Consider the following 22,321-nt stretch of genomic DNA (forward strand, 5'->3'; position numbering starts at 1 on the left):
TGCCCCAAAGACTAGTGCATATCTTTCCATTGAGAGATCAGCTGCAATCTGATACTTGCAAGCATAGAATTTGTCTTAATCTAAAGGTTGGGGAGGGTTTTTTTTATTTTTATTTTATTTTATTTTTTAGCTTTTTTGCTCTTATATCTGCAATAAAAATCAAACTAAACTGTGGTAAAGTATAACCCTGATGTGACTTGACACTCTTACATTGCTATAGTTATCAGCGTCATGTACAGTGACTTGAAAACGACGTAACCGCTGTAGCAGACCCAAATGTTGCCAGTGAAAGTCATGAGGAACAGTGAAGCTGCACTCAGTCCAGAGAAACCACCCAGGGCCAGCTCTCCCCACTGCTCCCATCTTACCTCAGTAAAACCTATCCCGTAGGCAGTGGCTGCACCTGGAAAGCATGTACACGTGGGATAAGACAAATTAGGACAGCTGATTAGGTACTGAGAAATCTTATGTGTCCCTGATAACTTCCATTTGATTTAGGGAGGGGGGGAAATGCCATCTAATGTTGCTTACTTAAGAGGTTTGAGACTGCCTCCACGCCTCCGTTGTAAATGCTGAAGTTCTGAGAAGGCTGCACATGCTCCCACAGCACCTGCGCAGTATGGTGTGGGTATCATTAGGTTGTTCAAGGATGTGTGTGTGTTTAATTATTTCTGTTTAAAATATATATCTAAAATGCCTTTTATTAACACAAGAGAAGGCTTCAGCAACTACAAGGCACTACTTGTTCACTGCAGGTAAACCCATCGTAAAGCAGCCCCCAGTAGCAATTTGGATTGCTGCAGTGATTCGGATGCTTTTACAGCTCACATTTTTGTTTATGCTGCCTTCATAACTGACCTGCACATAGTTGACAGTCTGGTTATACCCACAGGTAGCCATTGCCCACCACACAGACCAGTAGAGCAGCTGTCTAGAGGAATAGCAGTGGCGGAAATCCCTCCACAGCTGGAGGAGGACTTGGCCGCAACTCTGCGTAACGATAGATTCCTCAAGCTTCTCAGCATCAGGCTCTCGTTCTCCACTCTCCATTTCACCTCCTCCATCTTCCAGTGATGCATTTATTGCGTTTGACTGTTCTGCTGCAGTCTGTCTCCCACGTCTTTGATGAAAGAACATGCTCTTCTGTGGCATTGGCAAGAAGAAGGAAGTGAGGAGAGCGATGGCAGTGAGAACCAGAGTGAACACCAGGATGTTGTTGTATGACATGAGGTCAAAGCTGACAAGCAGCTGACCCAACACGGAGCCCACTGTATACCCCAGGAGCTGGACACTGCGGCTGTAAGAGGTGGCCTTCCGGTATCTCTTCAAATCTATTACACTGTAATAAAGAGCATATTCAAAATGTCAAGTCTCCCCTGAGCAATGCTAAAAATCCAAATCTGTGAGATGTACTACATGACCTGTAAATGTAGGAGAAGTAGGCCACGTCGCTGGCTGTCACGACTCCGTAAAAGAACTGCATAGCCTGCATGGCTGGCACACTTGCTGTCCACAGCAGCAGTGCTGTGGTGATGAAGAGCATAACACACTGAAACACCACTACAGGCATGTAACGCAGCCAGTCAGTGAGAAGGAACACCGGCACTAGTACGGACAGATAGGAGTATGTCCACACTGGGAAAATCTGATTGTTGACCTGTCAGGGAAAAACTCATCAAAGGCAGGAAATGCATGACTTTATAGCAAATGATTAAAGGTTTTAGAATCTTGATTGGATTTTTATCACTTAGATTTTTTATTTTTATTTTTTTAAAGATGCCGGTTCTCTCTCTGCTATGAATCACCAGCTTGTGTGTGCATGTGTGTGTGTGATTATTTGTCATTGCAGCATGTACAAAAGAGCAAGTTACCAACTTTTTCCACCATAAGGACCGAAAAACTGAAAATCATTTCTTTTCTAAGTCTGTTTTGATTGAATTACACTATAGCCTTTCTAGCTATATGCCATATATACCTGCTCAGTTGTCAGATTCTTATCTGGTCCTGTCAAAAATGGGATGAGAAAAGGCTCCAGCGGTTTAACTGTGCTGAAGAATCCATAAATGCAAAGCAGAATAGTGGGATACTTCCAGTCTGATCTCCACTTCTTCACTGCCTCCATGTTGGCTTTCCTGTTTCATGTGTGAGTGTGTGATGGGGGAAAAATACCTCACAACTCTCTAGGCATTTTGTTAATCAGCAACCTGGTCAAAGAGCAACACAATCTTGGTGACACTCGAGCACAAGCTGAGATAAAACGTTGATAAATTAAACAGGTAAGCACCCAAAACTCTGGACTTTAATACCAATCAGAAGTAACTGTTTTATTGTGTTGTTTGTCTTCCTGTCTGGGTTGCAGATAGCAAAAATACACAACACATAAATGTTTGCTTTTCAGTGTATAAACGTTTAATGTTACACTTTGTAGTGTTTAAGAAAAGCATATTTACAAGCTCTCGTTAGTTAATTTGCAGCTGTTTAAGGTAAATTAGTTCCAATCTTCCAAAAACCTGTCAGGCACTGACACAGGTCAGAGACGCTCTGCAGCAATCACCTCCTCCACACACTCAGGTTCCTTGGCTTCCGTGTGCCGGGGACAGGGTTTGTTCACACAGGCGGTGTAGGTTCCTCGGATCAAAAAGAGCAGCGATATGACAGCATAGTAGCTGCCGTAGATGATAAACTGCAGAGCAGAGACACGACACATAATCCTAAGCATTACTAGAATTATTTTATCTATGCTATGGCAGTGAACCACCTGCATCAAATAGACCTGCGTGGAACAGCTAATGATAACCACCAGGTGTCACTCTGTCCTCACATTTCAGTGCTTCAGTTAAGCAGCAGAACGCTGAAGGGGCCATCGGGTTCTTGACTTTGAGTTGTTGTTAAATCCCCGTGTGCTGCCATTCAAATACGCAGTAGTATAATTACAGCCTGTACACGTACCTGCGTCACGATGTCCAGCCCCAGTGCAGCTTCATCAACAACTGTGACTGTAATGATGGTCTGCAGTGAGAGGGCTACAAAAGTGTTGATCCCAAAAGTCAGAGCATAGCACTCCATGGAGAGGTTAGAGGCGATCTGAAACCTGCGGTGACAAAGTCCTTATAATTATGAGAGATTCAGCACATACTCTAAGACTGCAATAGATTTGTGTGGCAATGCAACCAGTAAGCTGACTCTAAACTAATATTGTCATCCTTTCCTCTGTATTGAACTGACAAAACAGTCAGTTTGAATGAATTCTTTAAGTTGTTCTTGTCACTTTTAAAACACATTTAGAGGAGCAGCGTGGAGAAATTCTATCATGCACTTACGTTGTGATGGTGATGAGGAGCATGTAACAGGATTTAAATATGGCATAACCGACGTAGCATACCCAGATGCTGCTCGTGAATGCCATCAGAAACACAGCACCTGACCCTACAGCTGAGAACATCCCCAAAGTCAGCTTTCCCCACACAACCCAGGTCACCTTGATGTAGCCCACAGAGAAGGCTGCTGCAGCACCTGGCCCATGAAGAAGAAAAATAAAGCAATTAGTCTGACATCCCAGCGGACGGCGCCTCCACTGCACATTTGCATCCTTCCCATTGTCATTCCCTGATTTGTCCATTACTCCTAACCTCCCTTTAACGGGAGAATAAAGGCCACGGTGGCCTCATGCACACTCATGCATTTCCTGGCCTCCACAACGCTTGCTTATTATGATGAACCAGTTTCACCCAACTCCTGGAAACAACTATCAGTAATAGTCAAAGAATCCATTACCTTTTAACTCTATCTCCTTAATAGAAGCAATTACTCTTCTTCTTCTCGCACTGAGGCGGGCCGAGCTTAAACCAAAAGGACCAGGGTGCTGCTATTCCCGTTCAAAATCAATACACATTGTCTGTGTAATCAGTTACCACAGATATGGCACAGCTGATTCCCTTTAATTGCAGGTTTTTATAGATCTATGTGCATTCAGCAATAGCAGCCTCTAATGACATTGTTAAATGTCATTTTGCTACATGATGTGGTTGTGCTGCAGTCTTCTCGCCTTCTCTAATTGAAGCAGAGACAGAGAACTCTGATTAGAGTCCTGCTTCCAGCTCACTGCAGTACAAATAAGTGGACCCCCTCTTACATCATTCTTCCTCTACTCTGATATAAAAGTAAGTTGAAAAGTAAAGTTATCTCAATTTATCTCATATGTCATTTATTAAGAGCATATATATTATATATATATGCTTTTAATAAATGAGGTCAGACCAAAACAAACAATATGTATTTCACCCTGACTGATGTAGACACACTCACGCTGTTACAGTCGTTTGACTGGAACATCTTGTAATTATTATTTTTAATCTAAAATAACCCGCTCTAACACCAATCTTACCTACAAGAGAGCATGCAGCCTCCACTCCTCCGTTGTAGATGGATGATGTGGCAGATGGCTCTATATGGTCCCACATAAGCTGGATGTAGTTGAAGACCTGCACGTAGCCAGCTGTGGCCAGAGCCCACCACAGGGACCAGTAGATTAAATGTCTGAATGGTGATAATTATGACAAGAGATTATGATGATGACTGTACAGCTACTTCTACTATTTAAAAGAAGTACCCTATGAATACATTATAAAAATTTGGACCAATTAGTAGTAATCCCAGGTGTTAATTAAATGCAAGTGGGCACTCAAAGCATCTTAGTGATTTAAAAAAAATATTGAAAGAAAATAAATGCCTGGAAGAGTAGGACTCCCTGAAGCTTTGCCAAAGCAGATGAACTACAGCGGCCACATTTTCTCTGCTGCAGTAGCCAGCACTGCCATTATATTCCATCTTCCCTTTCCCCGAGCCTTCTCCATCCTTATCCGTCACTGAATCCTTTTCTCCCTGTGGCCCCTCTTGCTGGCAGTCTACAGCTGCAGCCTTCTTCCCTTTGAAGAACATGCTTGTCTGGGGCATGGGCAACCAGAATGAGACGAGAAATGCCACACTCACAATTCCCAGGGTAATAGTATTGATATAGAAGTAGTCCAGGCCTGTTGGTTACAATTGATCATTCATTAGTGCTTGTTTAAAGTTCAGTTCATAATTTTCTTTCTTGTCATGCATCAAATGTTATTTTTCATATTATTGTGATCAAATACTACGAGCCCATACCAGCAAGGGAGACAAGCATTTGGCCAAGGGTGGCGCCAAATGTATATCCAGCCAACATTGCACTGCGCAGGTAACCAGTAGCTCTTTGGTAATTCTCTACTGGAATTACACTGTAAATATAGGAAAAGTAGGCAACCTCCGTGGAAGTCACTACAGCATAGTTGACCTGTTGATGGAATAGAGCAGTTGTAAAGAGGCAGTAGATCATGATAAACTCTATTAAATGCATTAACAACGGTATGATTTAAGTTGTGATAACCGGAATAAATACAAAAGCTTTTAAAAGATTTCTTCAAGGGTAAGAAAGCGATCCAAACCTGCCCGGCCCTGTGTGAAAAAGATTGTGACTAGCTACATTTAACATTAAAAGTTGTTTGATGATCTGAAGGATGTAAGTGTGTCAAGTATGCAAAATAGTAAGAAATCAGGAAGTGGGCAAGTATTTTTTTTCACAGCACCTTTCAGTGTTATATATTAATCATTCTTGAAACAACAACAAGAAGTTTTAACTGACCTGAAGGAAAGTCATAGCAGGAAGACCTGGGACAAAGCACAGTAGGATATAGTTGGTGATGAGAAAGAACCCCTGTACTATAATAAGGGGTTTGTACCTCAGGAAGTCAGTCAGGAGGAAGACGGGGAAAAGAAAGGCCAGGTAGGAATACGTCCAGATAGGAAACAGGTAGTTGGTCAGCTGTAGGAAACCACAAGCACCACAAAACAGTACTGATGATCCCATTTGTACTTCTTTTTCATGATATGCATATCGCACTGCTTATGAAAACTGATGCATGTTTATTTGTTTTGTTTTGCTTTCATGTAAGTGCTGAATGTGAAACTGCAGAACAGATTTGCTCCACTATCAAAGGACCTTGGATCTATATCGGACAACCATCCATCTAAAAGCAGCGAAGTAAGGTCTGAAAATCTGTTGAAAAGTAAAAGGCCACAGGGAAAGCTAAAGGCTAGGCCTGAAACTCTGATTGTGGCTGACTCTGCTGTAAAGGATGTACAAAGGATGTGCGGTAAGAACACTAAAGCCCTATGTTTCCTAAGGATATGGTCAACAACCTGAAGGAGAGAATTCTTCAAATTGCAGATGAATATCCAACTGTGACAAACATTGTTCTGCATACAGAGTCAAACGATGTGTCCAAACAACAGACGGAGGTTCTGAAATGGGACTTTACTGGATTATTAAATACTGTAAACTCTCTGAATGCAGCTGTATTCATCAGTGGACCTGTACCGCCTGTCAGAGGAGGAGATGAGAGATTCAGCAGGTTGTTTGCACTGAATAAATGGCTTATATCAGCATGTGCTGACCACTCAGTGCATTTTATCAACAACTTTAATATTTTTGGGAACGCAGGCATCTGTTTAAAGCAAATGGATTTAATTTTAACAAGTCAGGGGTGAAACTGTTCACCTCCAACTTGTTTTATTCCATACGTCATCCATCTGTGCTTCTTGCCAAGGCTGAGATAAACGATGAGTTATCTCATAAAGAGGAACAAACAGTACTGCAAGAACAGACAAAGCCCAGCAGAAACCTCGAGGAGGAGCCTCATCTGCCCCCACCTGGGATGAGCTTCAGAAAGGAGAGACATCAGAGGCGAGAAGAGGGGTCCCTATTTGCCTCCAACTCTCTCAACAACACCAACGACCAGAACCAAGGACCACGACCTTCCCCAGTCCCCCAAACCCCTGACAGGCCATCACCCTCCTCCCCCTCCCTTTCTCCCTCCTCGCCACACCTGAAATTCACTGAGGAGATGATGGAGCAGGTCAATGCTGGGCTCAGATCTACCCCCCAGCCAAATCCCTTTTTGTCCCCCATAACCCCCCACCAGAGCAGCCAAATGTTCGCCATCGAGCCCCGCCCTCAACAGAGTAATCGAAGTTACATTGCCCAGCCTCGCCCCCTTAGTTCCTCCTTACCACCTTCATGCTCTGTCTCCGAAGTCTGATGTGTGATGTGTGGAGGGTCCGGGCTGCTAGGATTATGGCAGTGGTGACTTTTCCCAGGAGAAGCTGGGACCCTGTTTACTAGAAGGTTTTAAAATTTCTGTACTTTTAGGTGATAGAAGGAGACATGTGGCCTGGTCACAACACAGAGAGCTGCACTCTAAAAGATTTTTAAATATAGTAAACATACCTTGTGTGCCACAGACTGCTCCCAAACATGAGGGGGCAAATAATACCTCTAAAACACTTAAGCTGGCTTTATTAAATGTTAGATCTTTAGCTGGGAAAACATTTTTAATTAATGATTTAATCACTGAGCACAGCCTTGATTTTATGTTTTTAACAGAAACTTGGTTGGACCAAAGTAATAGTGGAGCTGTTCTCATCGAGACGACCCCTCCTAACTACAGTTTTATCTGTGAGGCCAGGGTGAGCAGGAGAGGAGGAGGGGTTGCTGTCTTATTTAATGAATCATTAAATCATTAAATAAGAGAAACTCCACACTGGTGAAAAATGAAAAAAGAGAGTGTAGGAAAGATGAGCGCAGATGGAGAAAAAACCCCTCCAATTTCAATATGACATCTATAAAGACAAACTTCACAATTATAATTTACAACTGAGGAGTTGTAAACACCATCAAACTGTTTCAACCTATTAACAGCAAAGACCTGGAGGACATCTTATGTCAACTGAACTCCTCCTCCTGCTGTTTAGATGTCCTGCCAACAAGTTTTTTCAAAAAGGTCTCAAAGACTTCGAGTCAGACCTGTTACAGATCGTCAACTTTTCTTTAATGTCAGGTGTGTTTCCAGAATCACTAAAAACTGCTGTAATTAAACCTATACTGAAAAACGACAATCTTGACATGACACAAATGAAAAACTACAGGCCGATCTCAAATCTCCCATTTTTAAGTAAGATCATTGAAAAAGCAGTTTCTCAACAGCTCAATTACTTCTTAAAACAGAATAACTGCTACGATGCCTTCCAGTCAGGTTTTAGACAGAACCACAGCACTGAAACCGCTCTGACAAAAGTGTTTAATGACATATGTCTGAACACAGACAGTGGAAAAATGTCAGTCTTAGTTTTACTGGATCTCAGTGCAACATTTGATACAGTTGACCACAACATATTACTCAAACGACTGGAGAACTGGGCAGGTCTTTCAGGAACTGTACTAAACTGGTTCAAAACATACTTAGAAAACAGGAAATACTTTGTATCAATAGGTAGCTTCACATCTGAGCAGACAAGTATCACATGTGGAGTTCCCCAAGGTTCCATCTTGGGACCCCTTCTGTTTAACATTTACATGCTCCCACTGGCACAGATTATAAAGAACAACAAAATAAACTATCATAGCTATGCAGATGACACACAAATATATATCACAATGTCACCAGGAGGCCGAGGCCCTGTACAGGCTCTTGGTAAATGCATTGAGGAAATTAATGACTGGTTGTGCCACAATTTTCTCCAGCTAAACAAAAACAAAACTGAGGTAATAGTCTTTGGCGCCAAAGAAAAATGATTACAGGTCACCAGAGAACTTCAATCTATACACCTAAAAACCACAAACCAGGCGAGAAATTTGGGTGTAGTGATGGATGCAGACCTAAACTTAGGAAAACACATTAAGACAATAACAAAATCAGCTTACTATCACCTCAAGAATATTTCAAGGATAAAAGATCTGATGTCTCAACAGGACCTGGAAAAACTAGTCCATGCATTCATCTTTAGTAGGCTTGACTAATGTAACAGCATCTTTACAGGTCTACCTAAAAAATCAGTCAGACATCTACAGCTCATTCAGAACTCTGCTGCTCGAGTCCTCACTAAGACCAAAAAAGTGGACCACATCAGTCCAGCTCTGAGGTCTTTACATTGGCTGCCTGTCCATCAGAGGATAGACTTTAAAGTTCTGATGCTGGTCTATAAAGCTCTGAATGGTTTAGGACCAAAATACATCAGTGACCTCCTGACCCAGTATGAACCTTCCAGATCCCTCAGGTCATCTGGATCCGGTTTTTTATCAGTTCCCAGAGTCAGAACCAGACACGGAGAAGCTGCATTCAGCTTTTATGCTCCATATATCTGGAACAAACTCCCAGAAAGCCTCAGATCAGCTGAAACACTCAGTTTATTTAAATCCAGGTAAATCCAAGACTCACCTATTCTCAGCTGCATTTGAATAAAGCACCAAATCCACACTTTTAAGCTTAAATTTCAAAACTTATATTTTAACTACTGATTCACCTTGTTGTTGAATTGTGCTATATAAATAAACTTGCCTTGCCTTGCCTTTTAATAAAAGACAGAAAGTGTGTCCGTAGTCCTTACCACTTCTTCAGAAATGTTCTTGCGTGGTCCAATAAGGTATGGTGTCAGGAAAGGTTCTGCAACCCTACAGTTTGCAAAAAATCCATAGAGTGACAGGATGGCTGTGGGGTAAACCCATCCAGATGACTTCAACTTGGCCCAGCACCCCATGTTAGTATCTCAGCAAGATTTCCCTGCTGTTTCCTTTTGTTTTTAGTTGCACTTCAGTCTTGATTTAAAAAAACACTTTGAGCTTTCGTCAGGTTACCTTGTAAGTAGCTAGAATATAAACACGTAATCATCTACACATGCCTTATTCAGACTTTGACCTGTCAGGGAGCAACAGACAAGAAGAACGGTGAGGAAATAAGTACAGTCATTTATTGTGGGATTGGAGTGACTCACACTCTTAATAGGCATACTGATATTGGGAATATACAAGTGACTATTCCCTCCCAGAGTATAAAGACAGAGCTGCTAATAAAACAAAACATGAAATATTTGGATGTTTTCAAACAATTTATTACTACAAATGACTGCACTCACTGCATTGAGTTATATGAAAAGATTGGCTAGAGATTGCAGGCAAAATGAAGGCATCCGCATACAGTGGGGTGAAAAAGTGTTTGCCTCCTTCCTTATTTCCGGTTTTTTTGTATGTTTATTACACTGAAATGGGTCAGACCATCACACAAATTTACATATGAATGCCACCAGAAATACATTTAAACACAAAATGCTGTTTCGAAATAAAAGTGTTTATTATTAAGGGGGAAAAAATCAAAACCTACATGGCCCCTGTGTGAAAAAGTGATTGCACCCTACGCCTAATAACTGGTTGGGCCACCCTTAGCAGCAACAACTGCAATCAAGTGTTTGTGATAACTGTCAATGAGTTACAGAGAGCAGAGAGTTGCTTTCTGGTATGCACCACAGTTCATGAACAAACTACAATGTATAATAAACTTTGAAACTCATTACTCATCAATCAGTTTGGAAAATTGGGAAATTTTGCGTATTTATTTATTTATGAATTCAGTAAATGAAAAAACAAGGGATCGTCTCCCAAAAAGGTGTTTTACAGCATTCACCAAAAACTGATTGTTGGTGTCGTAAATGACTTGTTAGCTCCTGATCTGGCAAACATACCAGAAACATATGTCTTAGTAGTGATAAGTCATTTTGAGCAGGAAAGAGCATTCTTGTCACAAGGTAAAAGCTGCAATTTTTTAGCTTTAATTAACTATAAAAACCTTGCATCACAGTTATGTACACATCATTTATACTTAAAAAAGGACTTGATTTATTATAAAATAGGACTAATAACGCAGAGCCTTGAAAAACTGTTATTTGAAAAACAGGTTATTTTTTTTATTTTATATACAACCCTTTCGTAAATCTAGTTTACTAAAATCTATTAGAGCAAATATATTAGACATTGAAAAAAAGTGATCGTCTGCCAAAAAGTGACTGCCCGTGTTTAAACTACTGTACATGACTTGCTGGCCTTTAATATTTGAAATATATGTCAAAAGTAATCCTCATGAATGATATCAACTCATCTTGAGTTACACACAACATTCCTGTCACAAGGTAGAATTTTAGAAGTGACTGTTATATATCCTTTAGCCTATATATCCCGTTAAAAAAGTCTCACTGGCATTAAAAATTTATTTTTTTTTAAGAGCGATCTGGCAAAGACGGCAGCAGCATAACAATAGTTCTATAAAGATATTTTAACTGGCCAAAAAGGACCGGGTCATAAAGATACCTGCAAAACTGGTAATTATTTTATATATAGTCTAAAGTCTATTTATCAATATATGTAAAGACATTACACATAATTTAAAAAAACAAAAAACACACATAGAAACTTGAAATCACTTTTTGGCAGACCAGCACTTTTTGGTACATCACCGGTCCTTTAAGGCTTGTATTAGGCATGCGCGGTACGCATGCCTAATACAACGGACGCGAGTCCGGTCGCCATAACAACGGTTTGTTTCTATGTGATGTGATAGGAACCTTATTAGAAGTCAGAATGAAACTCAAGCGGTTTCTCCTCAGATATTATCCGCCAGGTAATACAAGTTATGTTTGTAGTCCTATCTAAAATGTTGCTTCTCGTGGAGGTCATATGACTGTGCCTAACCTTCATATTAAATCGTTATGGCCTAAAGTTTGTCTGACATTAGCTAGTTAGCTAACTCTTTTCAAACTCAAATCGGGAGAAGGGTTAGATAGTTTGTCATTATAAGACATAACAGGTTAAGTTAACTAGAACCCAGGTGTTGTAATGTCAGCCTCTCTTTAATTCTTTTATTTTTCATTTTTTTATGCTGTCAGGTATAATCCTTGAATACGAGAAAGGAGGATTTCTGAGGACCAAATCAATAGATCTTTTGGATTTGACTCCAGAGTGCGTGAGTTGTACCTGTTAGGATCTCTCTCTCTCTCTCTCTGCGTGTGTGTGTGTGTGTGTGTGTGATCTCAGCACTGAAGATAATGTCAATAACAAACTGTTACAACCTACGGTTACATTACCACTAAAAAACGACTTTCTGCAGACTAAAACCCTATTTAAAAACACTTTGTAACCATGTTGCATTTATTATGAAGTTGGACTGTGGAGGAGTTGCAATTCCTTAATGTGGCATTACATTAGACTAGAGATTTCTTTTAAATGACCCATTTACTTTAGGAATACCAACATTACTCATTTCAGCTCTTACTGGCAGTCACAAGGGTGTAAATCTGACAACACGGGGAGTGATATTTTCACACACATTAAACATACTTTGGTGAAATTGTAGAGTAAATGTAATCTTTGTTAAGCTGTATTTGTTATCCTAAACCCCCTTTCTGTTTCCATTTTCTTTCCCTTTTCTGTTCCTAATGTCTTGGGGTTTTTTTTTTTGTTTGTTTTTGTTTTTTGTTTTTTGTTTTACATTTTTTTTCTCTCTTTTGCCATCAAGTTACCTAAAATTACAAAAAGACTTATCACATTTTATGTTTTAATATTGTAGAACAAATCCAGATGAGTTGGTGGAAGAAATCAGACAATCAGAGCCTCTGGTCACAAAGGCTCAGGCTGATCAGGTCAAACAGCTGGTTATTCGACTTCAGAAGAAACAGACCCAGCAGGACCATCACAGGTTCTGTTTCTCCAAGGTCAGACACAAAACAGCAGTAAATAAATCAACACGTAGACATGACACTTACAAGGAATTCCTGCTAGTGAAGACATTTATCTATTTCCCTCACATTGTTGAAAGTTATTTGGTGCTCCTTGTAACCTTGATTTTAATGAAAGCATGGTTTTATGAACTAAAGTTTATTTTGTCTGTGAAACATGGCACACGTGTTGCTTATTGAGTTATGATATTAATGCTTTTATTCCACACAGACTGTTGGAACAGTAACATTTTTGCAGCATGAATAAACGGGCACAATCCATTAGCTCAGCGATTAGCAGATGCTATTTACATATGTGGAATGTGATTTGTGAAATTAGTAATTACTGTTTTAGAGAGGCACTAGAAAGCAGCAGTGATCGGGTTACTAAGTCGCTAGTGCTTCATGCGCATGTATTAGGGGAGTTAAATGGAAGTCAGGGTCAGTTGCATTGCTGGAGATCAGAGGTTACTGAATTTATTTTGCCTGCATCTAAAAATTGGGAGATCTTTCTGTTCTTAATGAGAGCAGAAAGTTATTCCACCAGTGGTGGGCCAGGAGGAAGAAGCCTTCACATTACATTATAGTTAAATGAATTATACATACAGAAGTTACATGGGTAATTTTAAAGATGAATATAGATGAATGTAGTCAATAACTAAATTGGATTTTTCAGACCAGTTTCAATTTTTTTTGCAGGAGCTCAAGGCACACATACTGCCACTGACAAACGTTGCCTTTGACAAATCTGGGTCAAGGTGAGTTTTTAACACTGAGTAACCTGCCACTTTGTTGTTTAGGAGAAATTACAGTTTGTGCAATTCCCCCTTTTCTCTCACACTGCAGGTTTATAACTGGGAGTTACGACAGGACATGTAGAGTCTGGGACACAGCCTCAGGCACAGAGCTGCATGTGCTAGAGGGTCACAGAAACGTGGTGTATGCAATTGCGTTCAACAACCCTTATGGGTAATGAGCTGTTTTAGGAAAACCTTTATAACATGGGAGGGCCGCATTGCTCAATTTAAGATTCACATGAGTGTTTCATCTTAAAAATGAATGTTTCATTGCTTTATTTTCTCTCTATTAAACTTAGAGACAAGATTGCGACTGGCTCTTTTGATAAGACCTGCAAACTGTGGTGTGCCGAGACTGGCAAATGTTTTCATACTTATCGGGGACACATGGGAGAAATAGTATGTATAATGATTTGTTTTAAATGAATTTCATTTGTGTTAGTTTTTGGTTGATTGCTGATTCATATTCGAAACACAAGTCAGTATTTAAGCTACGTGAGCATTTAAACTACAAGGTTCTGCTATGGTATTGTGTTTAGTACTTTAACAGGACCTATTATTATATTTACTGTCTACATTTTTATTCTTGGACTCATAGTAGCTTTGCATGATTTACAAGTAATCTTCATTTATCTAAGACTGAGCCTTGGGCAGCTTGTTTCATCTTCTGTCTGAGGCAAGATATTTTACTCCCATTAAGTCCATCTGCTCTCTAAATGAGCTTTTTTTTTTTCTGATTGGCTGTGATTGACTCACAAACAAGAGGTTGGGTTGGGCTGCTGTAAGCATATGGGTGAGATGACCATATTCAGTAAATTGCCATATAGAGCCAAGAATAGAAACAACTGTTTCAAATTGAGAGTTTAGAGCAGTTCATATGCCATATACTATTCAGCTTTGCTACAGAATACAATACAACCTAAGTAAAAAATATTTGTAGGTGTGTCTTGCATTCAACCCCCAGAGTACGCTGGTGGCCACAAGCAGTATGGACACCACTGCCAAGCTGTGGGATGTGGAGAGTGGGGAGGAAGTGGCCACACTGACTGTGAGATACCTTTTCCTCAAACTCTGTCCCATTGCTTTTCTTGCTCTTCTTATCCTGGTGTTGTGACCCAGATTCATTCATTAATGATGATTCATTAGCTTTTTAGTCACTTGTGAAAGTGATATGAATGCTGTCAAGTGCTCTTGATGACCAACATTTGATAGGAATGTGACAAACTCTTTAAGAAGGCACTGATAGCCCTCTCTAAGGGGAGTAGTGAGACCTCTTTAATGTGCAGACTGCACGTGGGTTTATAGTGTGACTTGCTGAATCTGTCTCAGCAAGGAGCAACTCTCTGCCCCTCTCAATTCACTTAGCTTCTCACACCATGAAGAATCAGTAATGCAGTCAACTGAGTGCAGATTCTTTAATCTGTTCTTTTTTTTTAAGTTAACTTCAATTTTATAAATCTAGCGGTAAGGCTAACCTGTGTATTTATGTTAACAAATTCAGGAGACTATAATGTGGGGGGCTCACACTAGCTATGACACCATTTAGTTGCCAGACTGCACACGCCTTTGAAAACATTAAACATTATGCACAAAATACCTCAAATGAGCCCTAAAAAGTAAAATAAATGAGGGACAGGTGATTAAAGTGGGTGCGAGCCACCACTTATGAATTGGACCACACTTACCTTCAAACTCATTCTGATCTTAAATACACACTTCTAAAGTTTGGAGGCTGTACTTTGCACTGTTGGGACAAATCCGTCCAAGGACAGTAAGACATAAACACCTGCCAAAGTTCTTAAAGCTGCCTTTGATGTCGTTCCTTCTAGGACAACAGCCCCATTTTTCTGCAGGGACACACACACACACACACACAAGGTGAAAATAATCAGCTGTATAAGCCACACTGTTGTGGTTGGTAAATATTTGCATTTTATGATGCACTTTTTCATCCATAATGTGAGCGGCTGTGAGGGAGAAACGAAATAAGACAGTGAGAGATAATGCCATCTCCTTTCAGGGTCACACCGCAGAGGTCCTCTCGCTGTGCTTTAACACAGTGGGCAGTCAACTTGTCACCGGTTCCTTCGACCACACAGTCACTATATGGGATGTTGCTTCAGGAAGGTCAGAAGTTATCAATATTATGCATCCATTTGTGCATGTGTCATCATTTATACTTCACAGAGAATGTAACACTTATCGATTCTGCCTTACAAAGCTGTGAGACTGATTAATTGCTGTTCAATTCCTTGTTTTTTCCCCTAGACGGGTCCACACACTCATTGGTCACATGGGAGAAATAAGCAATACTCAGTTTAACTGGGATTGCTCCTTGATTGTTACTGGTTCCATGGATAAAACCTGCAAAGTAAGCTATCATTAAGCCCAAATATCTTTTTTTTGTTGCCAAAATCTCTTGTCAGAGGCTGAAAACATGTCTGTTTGTATTTACCATCTCAGTTGTTTGAGCATTTGTATTTGCTCGCTTCAATTTCCCACTCTCGCAAACTCCTGTCTCTAAGGTCTATGGAGAAAAATTAAATCCTAATTCCTTAATTACACCAAGATGAGTCACGCTCACAAGTGAGAATTATCCACCTCGCTGCATTCCTCTGAGGGAGATGGCCATAATAAAGCCACTTTAGAGTTTAATGCTACATTCACACATGCATACTTCATGAGTTTTTGTAATTATCTTATATTTTATATATTTGTAATTTATATTTTATTGTGATTTTATTTGTACTGCGATTTTACTGGAAAGCACTTTGGTGTACTTCGGTCTTAAAAATGTGCTATATAAATAAATTTTGATTGATTGATTGATGAGTTTGGTGTTTCCATGCTCCATGATGAATGCATGCTCCAGTTATGTAGTTCGCTCCTGTTTGCATGTATAATTCTGTTTTTTGACATGTGTAAATGTGTTCGCAGGTTTGGGAGACTGTCAGTGGGAAGTGTGTTGCCACCCTCACTGGACACAAAGAAGAGGTGTTGGATGTGTGTTTTGATTTAAGTGGTCAACTCATTGCTACTGCCTCAGCTGATGGTGAGACAACACTTCAGTCAAAAGATTACATTCCGAGTAAAACTGTACTAGCACGGTATTACAAACGTACCCTAAATATACAACTTGTGCAGAATTTAAGATTCTGCATTTAAGATTTCTACAAATACCTAAGCTTTATTGGTTGTATAAATTTGGATTTTCCACAACAAAAGCAACATTTTTATAATTTTGTAAGCTGTGCCTGTGTGCTGAGAACTCTCTCTCTTCCTGAAACTCTCAGGGACAGCAAGAGTGTTCAGTACAGCAACACATCAGTGTCTTGCAACCTTAGAAGGCCACGATGGCGATATCTCCAAGGTAAGTTGATGAAGCCAAACTGTCTGTTCTAAAAGAACAATTTAAGTTATGGCTATTTTTTGTCATCTATTTATCTGTAATTAAATGAAAAGGCATAACTGTGTTGCTCAAGCTTTTTCAGCATTTTATCACTCTTCTCAACTTTGTGAGTATTAACTATTATTTTAACTTGTAAAGCGTAACCCTGCCCCTTGGTACACCTTACGTATATCAGGTTTTTGCTGTTGACAAAGCTGGGTTAAGGTGAGTTTAGACATGTTTTGGCATTTTAAATAATGCTTAATCGTTACTAAGGATGCCGAAGTTTGCCATACTCCATACCATTATACCACCAGCAGCCTGAACCTTTGATTCAGGGGTCAGGCTGCTTTCATGTTGTTTTCACCAAATTCTGACCGTACCATCTAAACGTTGCAGCAGAAATTGAGACTCAAGTATTTTCACCCAGAGAACTGTCGATCACTGGATATTTTCTCTTTTTTAGTCCACCCTATGGTTGTAGGTAAATTTCAGTAGACAGTAGTTACACCGGCCCATCTGACACCAACAAACATTCCATGCTCAGCGACACTAAAAATCACCTTTCTTCCTAATTCTGATTCTCAATTTGAGGTCTTTTCAACCATGTCTATGTGCCTAATGGGTGCCTAAATGCACTGCTGTGATGCCGTGTGATTGGGCGATTACTTCTTTGTAGCTATTATAGTTAAAGAGCACAGATGTGAGACTGTTATGTTTTTTAAGTTACTGATTTCATAGCAAACTTTTACCCATTTGTGAGTCTTATGTTTGAAACCATTCAGAAAATGATCTCAGTATTCGTATGGCAAATGTAGTAATAAAAAGAAGAACAAATTATTAAGTATTCTATAACCAGGGCCACAGCCACAACTTTGGGCATGCGTCATGCAGCTAGCAGCTGTGAATAAACTTGTGATTTTTGTGTAATATTGACTCAGACCACAGTTTTCCTCGCCAGTGCTTTAAATAGGTCATTTTTAAAAATTACCTAGGTAACATGTGACAGAGTGTGATGCTGAAATGGAGGGACAGGACTCGAAGCTTCAGGATGTTTTGAGTTATCGCCAGAAATCTGTGTGCACAGTTCTAAACCTGATTAACATGGCCTACTAGTAGTAACGCAAGCACATACATGCGAGTACTCTGGCATGGGGCACTGCTGTCTGACCCTGCACTGACCTTGTTCTTTATTTGGAGCGATATCACCCATTTAATATTTGTCAAGTGCGATGCTCTGCACGAGTGTGGGTTTTCCACAGGTTCTGGCTCAGAGGGCTTCTCTGTATGCATTTACTAAAACACATTAGACAGCCAGTAATAAACAGGCTGGATGGAAGATGATTCCAGGGGATTATGACACTAATCTCTCCCTAACAGGACACCAGCCATCCTCCTGTCCATGCTTCTTAACCATTTTCTTCCCCATGTTTTTCTCCTTCTATTTCAGTATCTCACTCAGTAAGCTTTTAATTTTATTTTTATTACATCTCAGTCACTGCTGTAGTAAATTCACTTTGCTACCCTTTTGTTTGTGAATAATAATATATTATAAATGATGGAATGCTAATTAAATGACTAGTTCTAAAGGTCTAAAGATATTTTTTTCTGTGTGGAAGATGGTATAAATCAGCATTCCCCAACCTTTTTTGCGCCATGGACCGGTTTATGTCCGACAATATTTTCATGGACCGGCCTTTAAAAATAAAACCAGTATCGGTAGCAAAAAAAAAGATTTATCCACAACACGGGAATAGACCCAGGGAAACCGAGTTAATGAGAAAAACGATAAAAAAAATAACGATAAAAATCCTGAAAACCATAACTTTCACACTCAAGCCTCAACTCTTGCGGCCTGGTACCAAACGACTCATGGACCCGAGGGGTTGGGGACCGCTGGTATAGATAGCTTCTCCTAACTGTGTTTTCAAACTAAGCATTAAGAGGACTCTTTCCTATTCTGGATGTTCCATTTGCTTTATTCTTGCCCTTAATTCAAATCAAAATGACAATCTAATGGAAAAAATCAGTGTTTGATTAAATTTGTAGAGCCCATTTACAGCATGCTCCAAACTTTCATTGAAAAAATCCATATGGTGTAGGAAGTAGCATTTTTGCAGGTCCTTGTTGAAATGTGTTTTAAAATTAACTTTTACCTTAAAGTTAGCCTCTACAGCTAACCAACAAAAATGGTTCTCGTAGTTTTGAGTCATTCTTACGCTACAAACAAGATGTGATTGGTTAGGCCAATGTAACCTAGTGACCATGCAAGAGAGACGATATTGAGTAATGCCAGATTAAACAAATGCTTTAGCCTTGTTAATCCTTCCTCCATTTTATATATACAGTTATATAAAAAGGAAAGTTCACTTGCTTCCAGTCTGGTAAAAATAATCTCAGATTAACAAGAACACATGACGTATTATATGGTGTCATTATTTATTTAACACAGCGGTGTCCAAACCCAGGCCTTGAGGTTTTAGATGTGTCCTTGGTCCAACACAGCTGAGTTAAATGGCTAAATTACCCCCTCAACATCTCTTGAAGTTCTCCAGAGGCCTGGTAATGAACTAATCATTTCATTCAGGTGTGTAGACTCAGGGTGAGATCTAAAACCTGCAGGACACCTGCCCTCGAGGCCTGGAGTTGGCTAAGAACACCCTTGTTGCTTCCATAGGGGTTAAGAGGACAAGTAACTGCTAACTGTTGCAAATCAAATGTATTTATTGATCATCAGCATCAGTTAGCATGCTAAATGTTAAAGTTCATAATGGCATAAAGAGAAACAGACTGAACAAGTTTGGCTTGTTTGTGAAGGTGCCTGGAGAAAGCAATATCCTTTTAACAGACAAGACCACAATGGAGATGTTTGTCCACAATGCAGTGTTTATGAGGATATTTCCAAAACTGCATATAGAAAATGTATATCGACACAAACACCTCATACAAACTGTCAAGCACAGCGGTAGAGGGGTGATGGTTTAGTCTTAGTTTGCAGCTGCAGGTCCTGGGCAACTTGGAGTCACTGAGGTGTCTGTGACGTTTTCTGTATACCAAAATATTCTAGAGCCAAATACGAGGCTTGGACTAAGTTATGTAATGAAGCGGGACAGTGCTTCTAAACAGACCAGCAAATCTACAACAGAATGGCTGAAAAGGTAAAGAGTCAGGGTGTTGCAAATGCCCGGTTTAAGTCGAGAACTCAAACTGATTAAAATGCTGTGACTGGAGCTTAAGAGAGCTGTACACATGAATGAATGCCCTCAAACCTAAGTGATCAGTCAAGCTACTTAGTATTTTTATCCTTGAGGTGTTGGTTCTATCGCTAGTTAGCTAACATAAACTAATGTAAGGCAGCAACCAACAAAACAACCCTGTGACATCTTGTTGTGTACTGACACAACATATGACCTTAAAAACACTTATTTCTCAAATCCAGCTTCTCAGACAGTGACATTGGACTAGTGCTCCATGATGTAATTTAGCCTTTCTACACATAGTGTTTCATGTCCACTTTAATATGCAGTATGCAACTGAGACACTCATCAGCTTTGTTTATTTTTTTATCTCATTCCTTTACTCTTTTTGATCTTTTTCTCTTCGCTGTCCATTTTAAAACATCAACCTTTCATTTTGGCACCTGTCATAGCTTCCACCCACACACACACCCCACCCACACCTCAATCTTCTATCCTTGCCAGCTTCTTCTCTAGACAGTTTCCATTTCCTGTCTGGGGGTCTCTCGTTGGCGCTGAGTTTAGAATTTTAATAAAAAAACATACTTTACTTTCATGGCCATCTAGGGCCAACTTCATTTAATCATCCTTTCCTTTACCTCACTGTTAGGATATAAAACCACTCAGGGAATGATAAACCCAGACTATAATACAATCAGTTTCAGCCATGATTTTCATAACGCTCCTCTATCATCTCAGAGTAGTTCCGCTGGTGCCTTTATCCTCCTTAAACATTTTAAGTTGAATGACCTCAATGGAATAATGCTACTGATATGGTAAAATTGGTCTAGACTCACCCATTTCCACCCCTCATGTCATTTCTACTTTCTCTGGCATAATCTCTTATTCAGCAACTTTGTTGCAAATGTAGCACAACCCTCGAAAAAAGTCTAACTGTCCTGGCTCTGCCTCTCTTGGTAGATCTGTTTCAGCCCTCAGGGCACCAGAGTCCTGACTGCCAGCTCAGACAAGACAGCTCGGCTCTGGGATGCTCACTCTGGAGTCTGCTTACAAGTCCTGGAGGGGCACACAGACGAGATCTTTTCCTGCGTCTTCAACTACGAGGGTGACACAATCATTACAGGTACATAGAACTGACACAGAAAACACACATAAACCCCATCTGACCATCGTACACTGTTAAAATGTAGCTGTAGGAGGCAAATGTACTCTTCATCACACCCGTCACAAATGCTTAATTGCAGTTTTTAGATGAAAAGCGTGCAGCTGTGTCCTTCTGTGCAGCTATCCATTTGTATTTGTGCTTCCCTGCAGGCAGCAAGGATAACACATGCCGGATCTGGTACTGAACATTACCTGAGGCTCAGGAGGGCATTTACATGAACACAACAATCAAATTGTGTTTGCCAAATATTGCCCACTTTGTGTCTGCTCGATTGTGGACTACTGTAAAAGAAAAACACAAAAAAAAAATCACAAACTCCTGCTCAGTTTAAACTTTGACTTCTGTGTGAAGTTAATGTGGTCCTAGAAATCAGCAGCAGCTTGGAATCTCTGCTCAGAAGATGTCATCAAAAGGAGTCGAATTCTTCAATTTCAAAAGCTGTTTATGTTTTGTTCAAGCAATAATTGACGTTATAGGAAATAGATGGATTAACTGTACATCATATAGTACCAGGGTTTCAGGTAACTTCACATCATTGTAGGAGTGCCCACCTGATGAGAAAACACAGGCTTTCCTTTGCTTCCCACCACTATTTTTTGCTATACAACATGCTGAATGAGTCTGTGACTCAGTTCACAGTGACAAACAAATCACTACTGCCCCACAGTGTTGACTGTAGTGACCCTGAAACCTCTAAATACTGTTGGGTAGCTGCCTACCATTAGTTAATTAGCACTCACCTTTGCTTTGACAATAAAGAATTTCTTGTTCTTCATCACTCAAACTGCAGATTTATTGTCCAACCCAGACTGAAAATACATTGACTATCCTTTTGTAGTCTGTGACTGAAATTCTCTGTATTGACATATGGATTTTAAATCTCCCAAACATGATGTTCGATCAGATATCTTTATCTTCTTTCAAGAGCTCATCAAAAAGCTGGTGGTTTGAAACTGATGGAAAATTGGCAGGCAGCTCTATAAAGTGTCTGTCATAGCTGGCATGTTAGAACAGTGTTTTTCTTGCCAAGTCCCCGTATTATCACACAACTAAAAACTATGACGTTTGGGAATTCTCAAATTGCTACTTTAAAGCTCTGTGTTGAAATATGGTTTTATGGATTTTTTTTTTTTTTTTATGATAAGGAGATGTAGAT

At 39.9% G+C, this 22,321-nt stretch overlaps 3 protein-coding genes across 4 annotated transcripts; 1 reads left to right on the top strand and 2 right to left on the bottom strand.

The window, feature by feature from the left end:
* Positions 1-206: 206 nt before the first annotated feature.
* Positions 207-2,122, bottom strand: LOC120719979 (thiamine transporter 2-like). The gene is made up of 5 exons (XM_040009536.1): positions 1,976-2,122; positions 1,422-1,657; positions 859-1,339; positions 532-610; positions 207-403 (listed from the first exon to the last, which is right to left on the bottom strand). The coding sequence occupies exons 1-5, from the start codon at positions 2,120-2,122 to the stop codon at positions 207-209; spliced, it is 1,140 nt and encodes a 379-aa protein (XP_039865470.1).
* A 277-nt stretch (positions 2,123-2,399) lies between these two features.
* slc19a3b (solute carrier family 19 member 3b) lies at positions 2,400-10,138 on the bottom strand. The gene is made up of 8 exons (XM_040009537.1): positions 9,466-10,138; positions 5,666-5,845; positions 5,152-5,317; positions 4,668-5,030; positions 4,385-4,549; positions 3,321-3,513; positions 2,950-3,091; positions 2,400-2,683 (listed from the first exon to the last, which is right to left on the bottom strand). Exons 1-8 carry the CDS (start codon positions 9,613-9,615, stop codon positions 2,531-2,533), a joined length of 1,512 nt encoding a protein of 503 aa, XP_039865471.1. The 5' UTR covers positions 9,616-10,138; the 3' UTR covers positions 2,400-2,530.
* Positions 10,139-11,383: 1,245 nt separating this feature from the next.
* daw1 (dynein assembly factor with WDR repeat domains 1) lies at positions 11,384-21,944 on the top strand. 2 transcript variants are annotated; one of them, XM_040008973.1, is made up of 13 exons: positions 11,384-11,525; positions 11,791-11,863; positions 12,471-12,615; positions 13,318-13,376; positions 13,465-13,587; positions 13,715-13,814; positions 14,380-14,463; positions 15,436-15,542; positions 15,684-15,786; positions 16,353-16,467; positions 16,709-16,785; positions 20,961-21,123; positions 21,315-21,944. In XM_040008973.1, exons 1-13 carry the CDS (start codon positions 11,486-11,488, stop codon positions 21,347-21,349), a joined length of 1,224 nt encoding a protein of 407 aa, XP_039864907.1. In that variant the 5' UTR covers positions 11,384-11,485; the 3' UTR covers positions 21,350-21,944. The 2 variants fall into 2 exon arrangements, with proteins under 2 accessions (XP_039864907.1, XP_039864906.1); XM_040008972.1 differs by having other exon boundaries at positions 11,385-11,525; positions 14,356-14,463.
* The last annotated feature ends 377 nt before the right edge of the window (positions 21,945-22,321 follow it).

Source organism: Simochromis diagramma, unplaced genomic scaffold, assembly GCF_900408965.1.
Source record: "Simochromis diagramma unplaced genomic scaffold, fSimDia1.1 OVJJ01000344.1, whole genome shotgun sequence".
NCBI lineage: Eukaryota > Metazoa > Chordata > Actinopteri > Cichliformes > Cichlidae > Simochromis > Simochromis diagramma.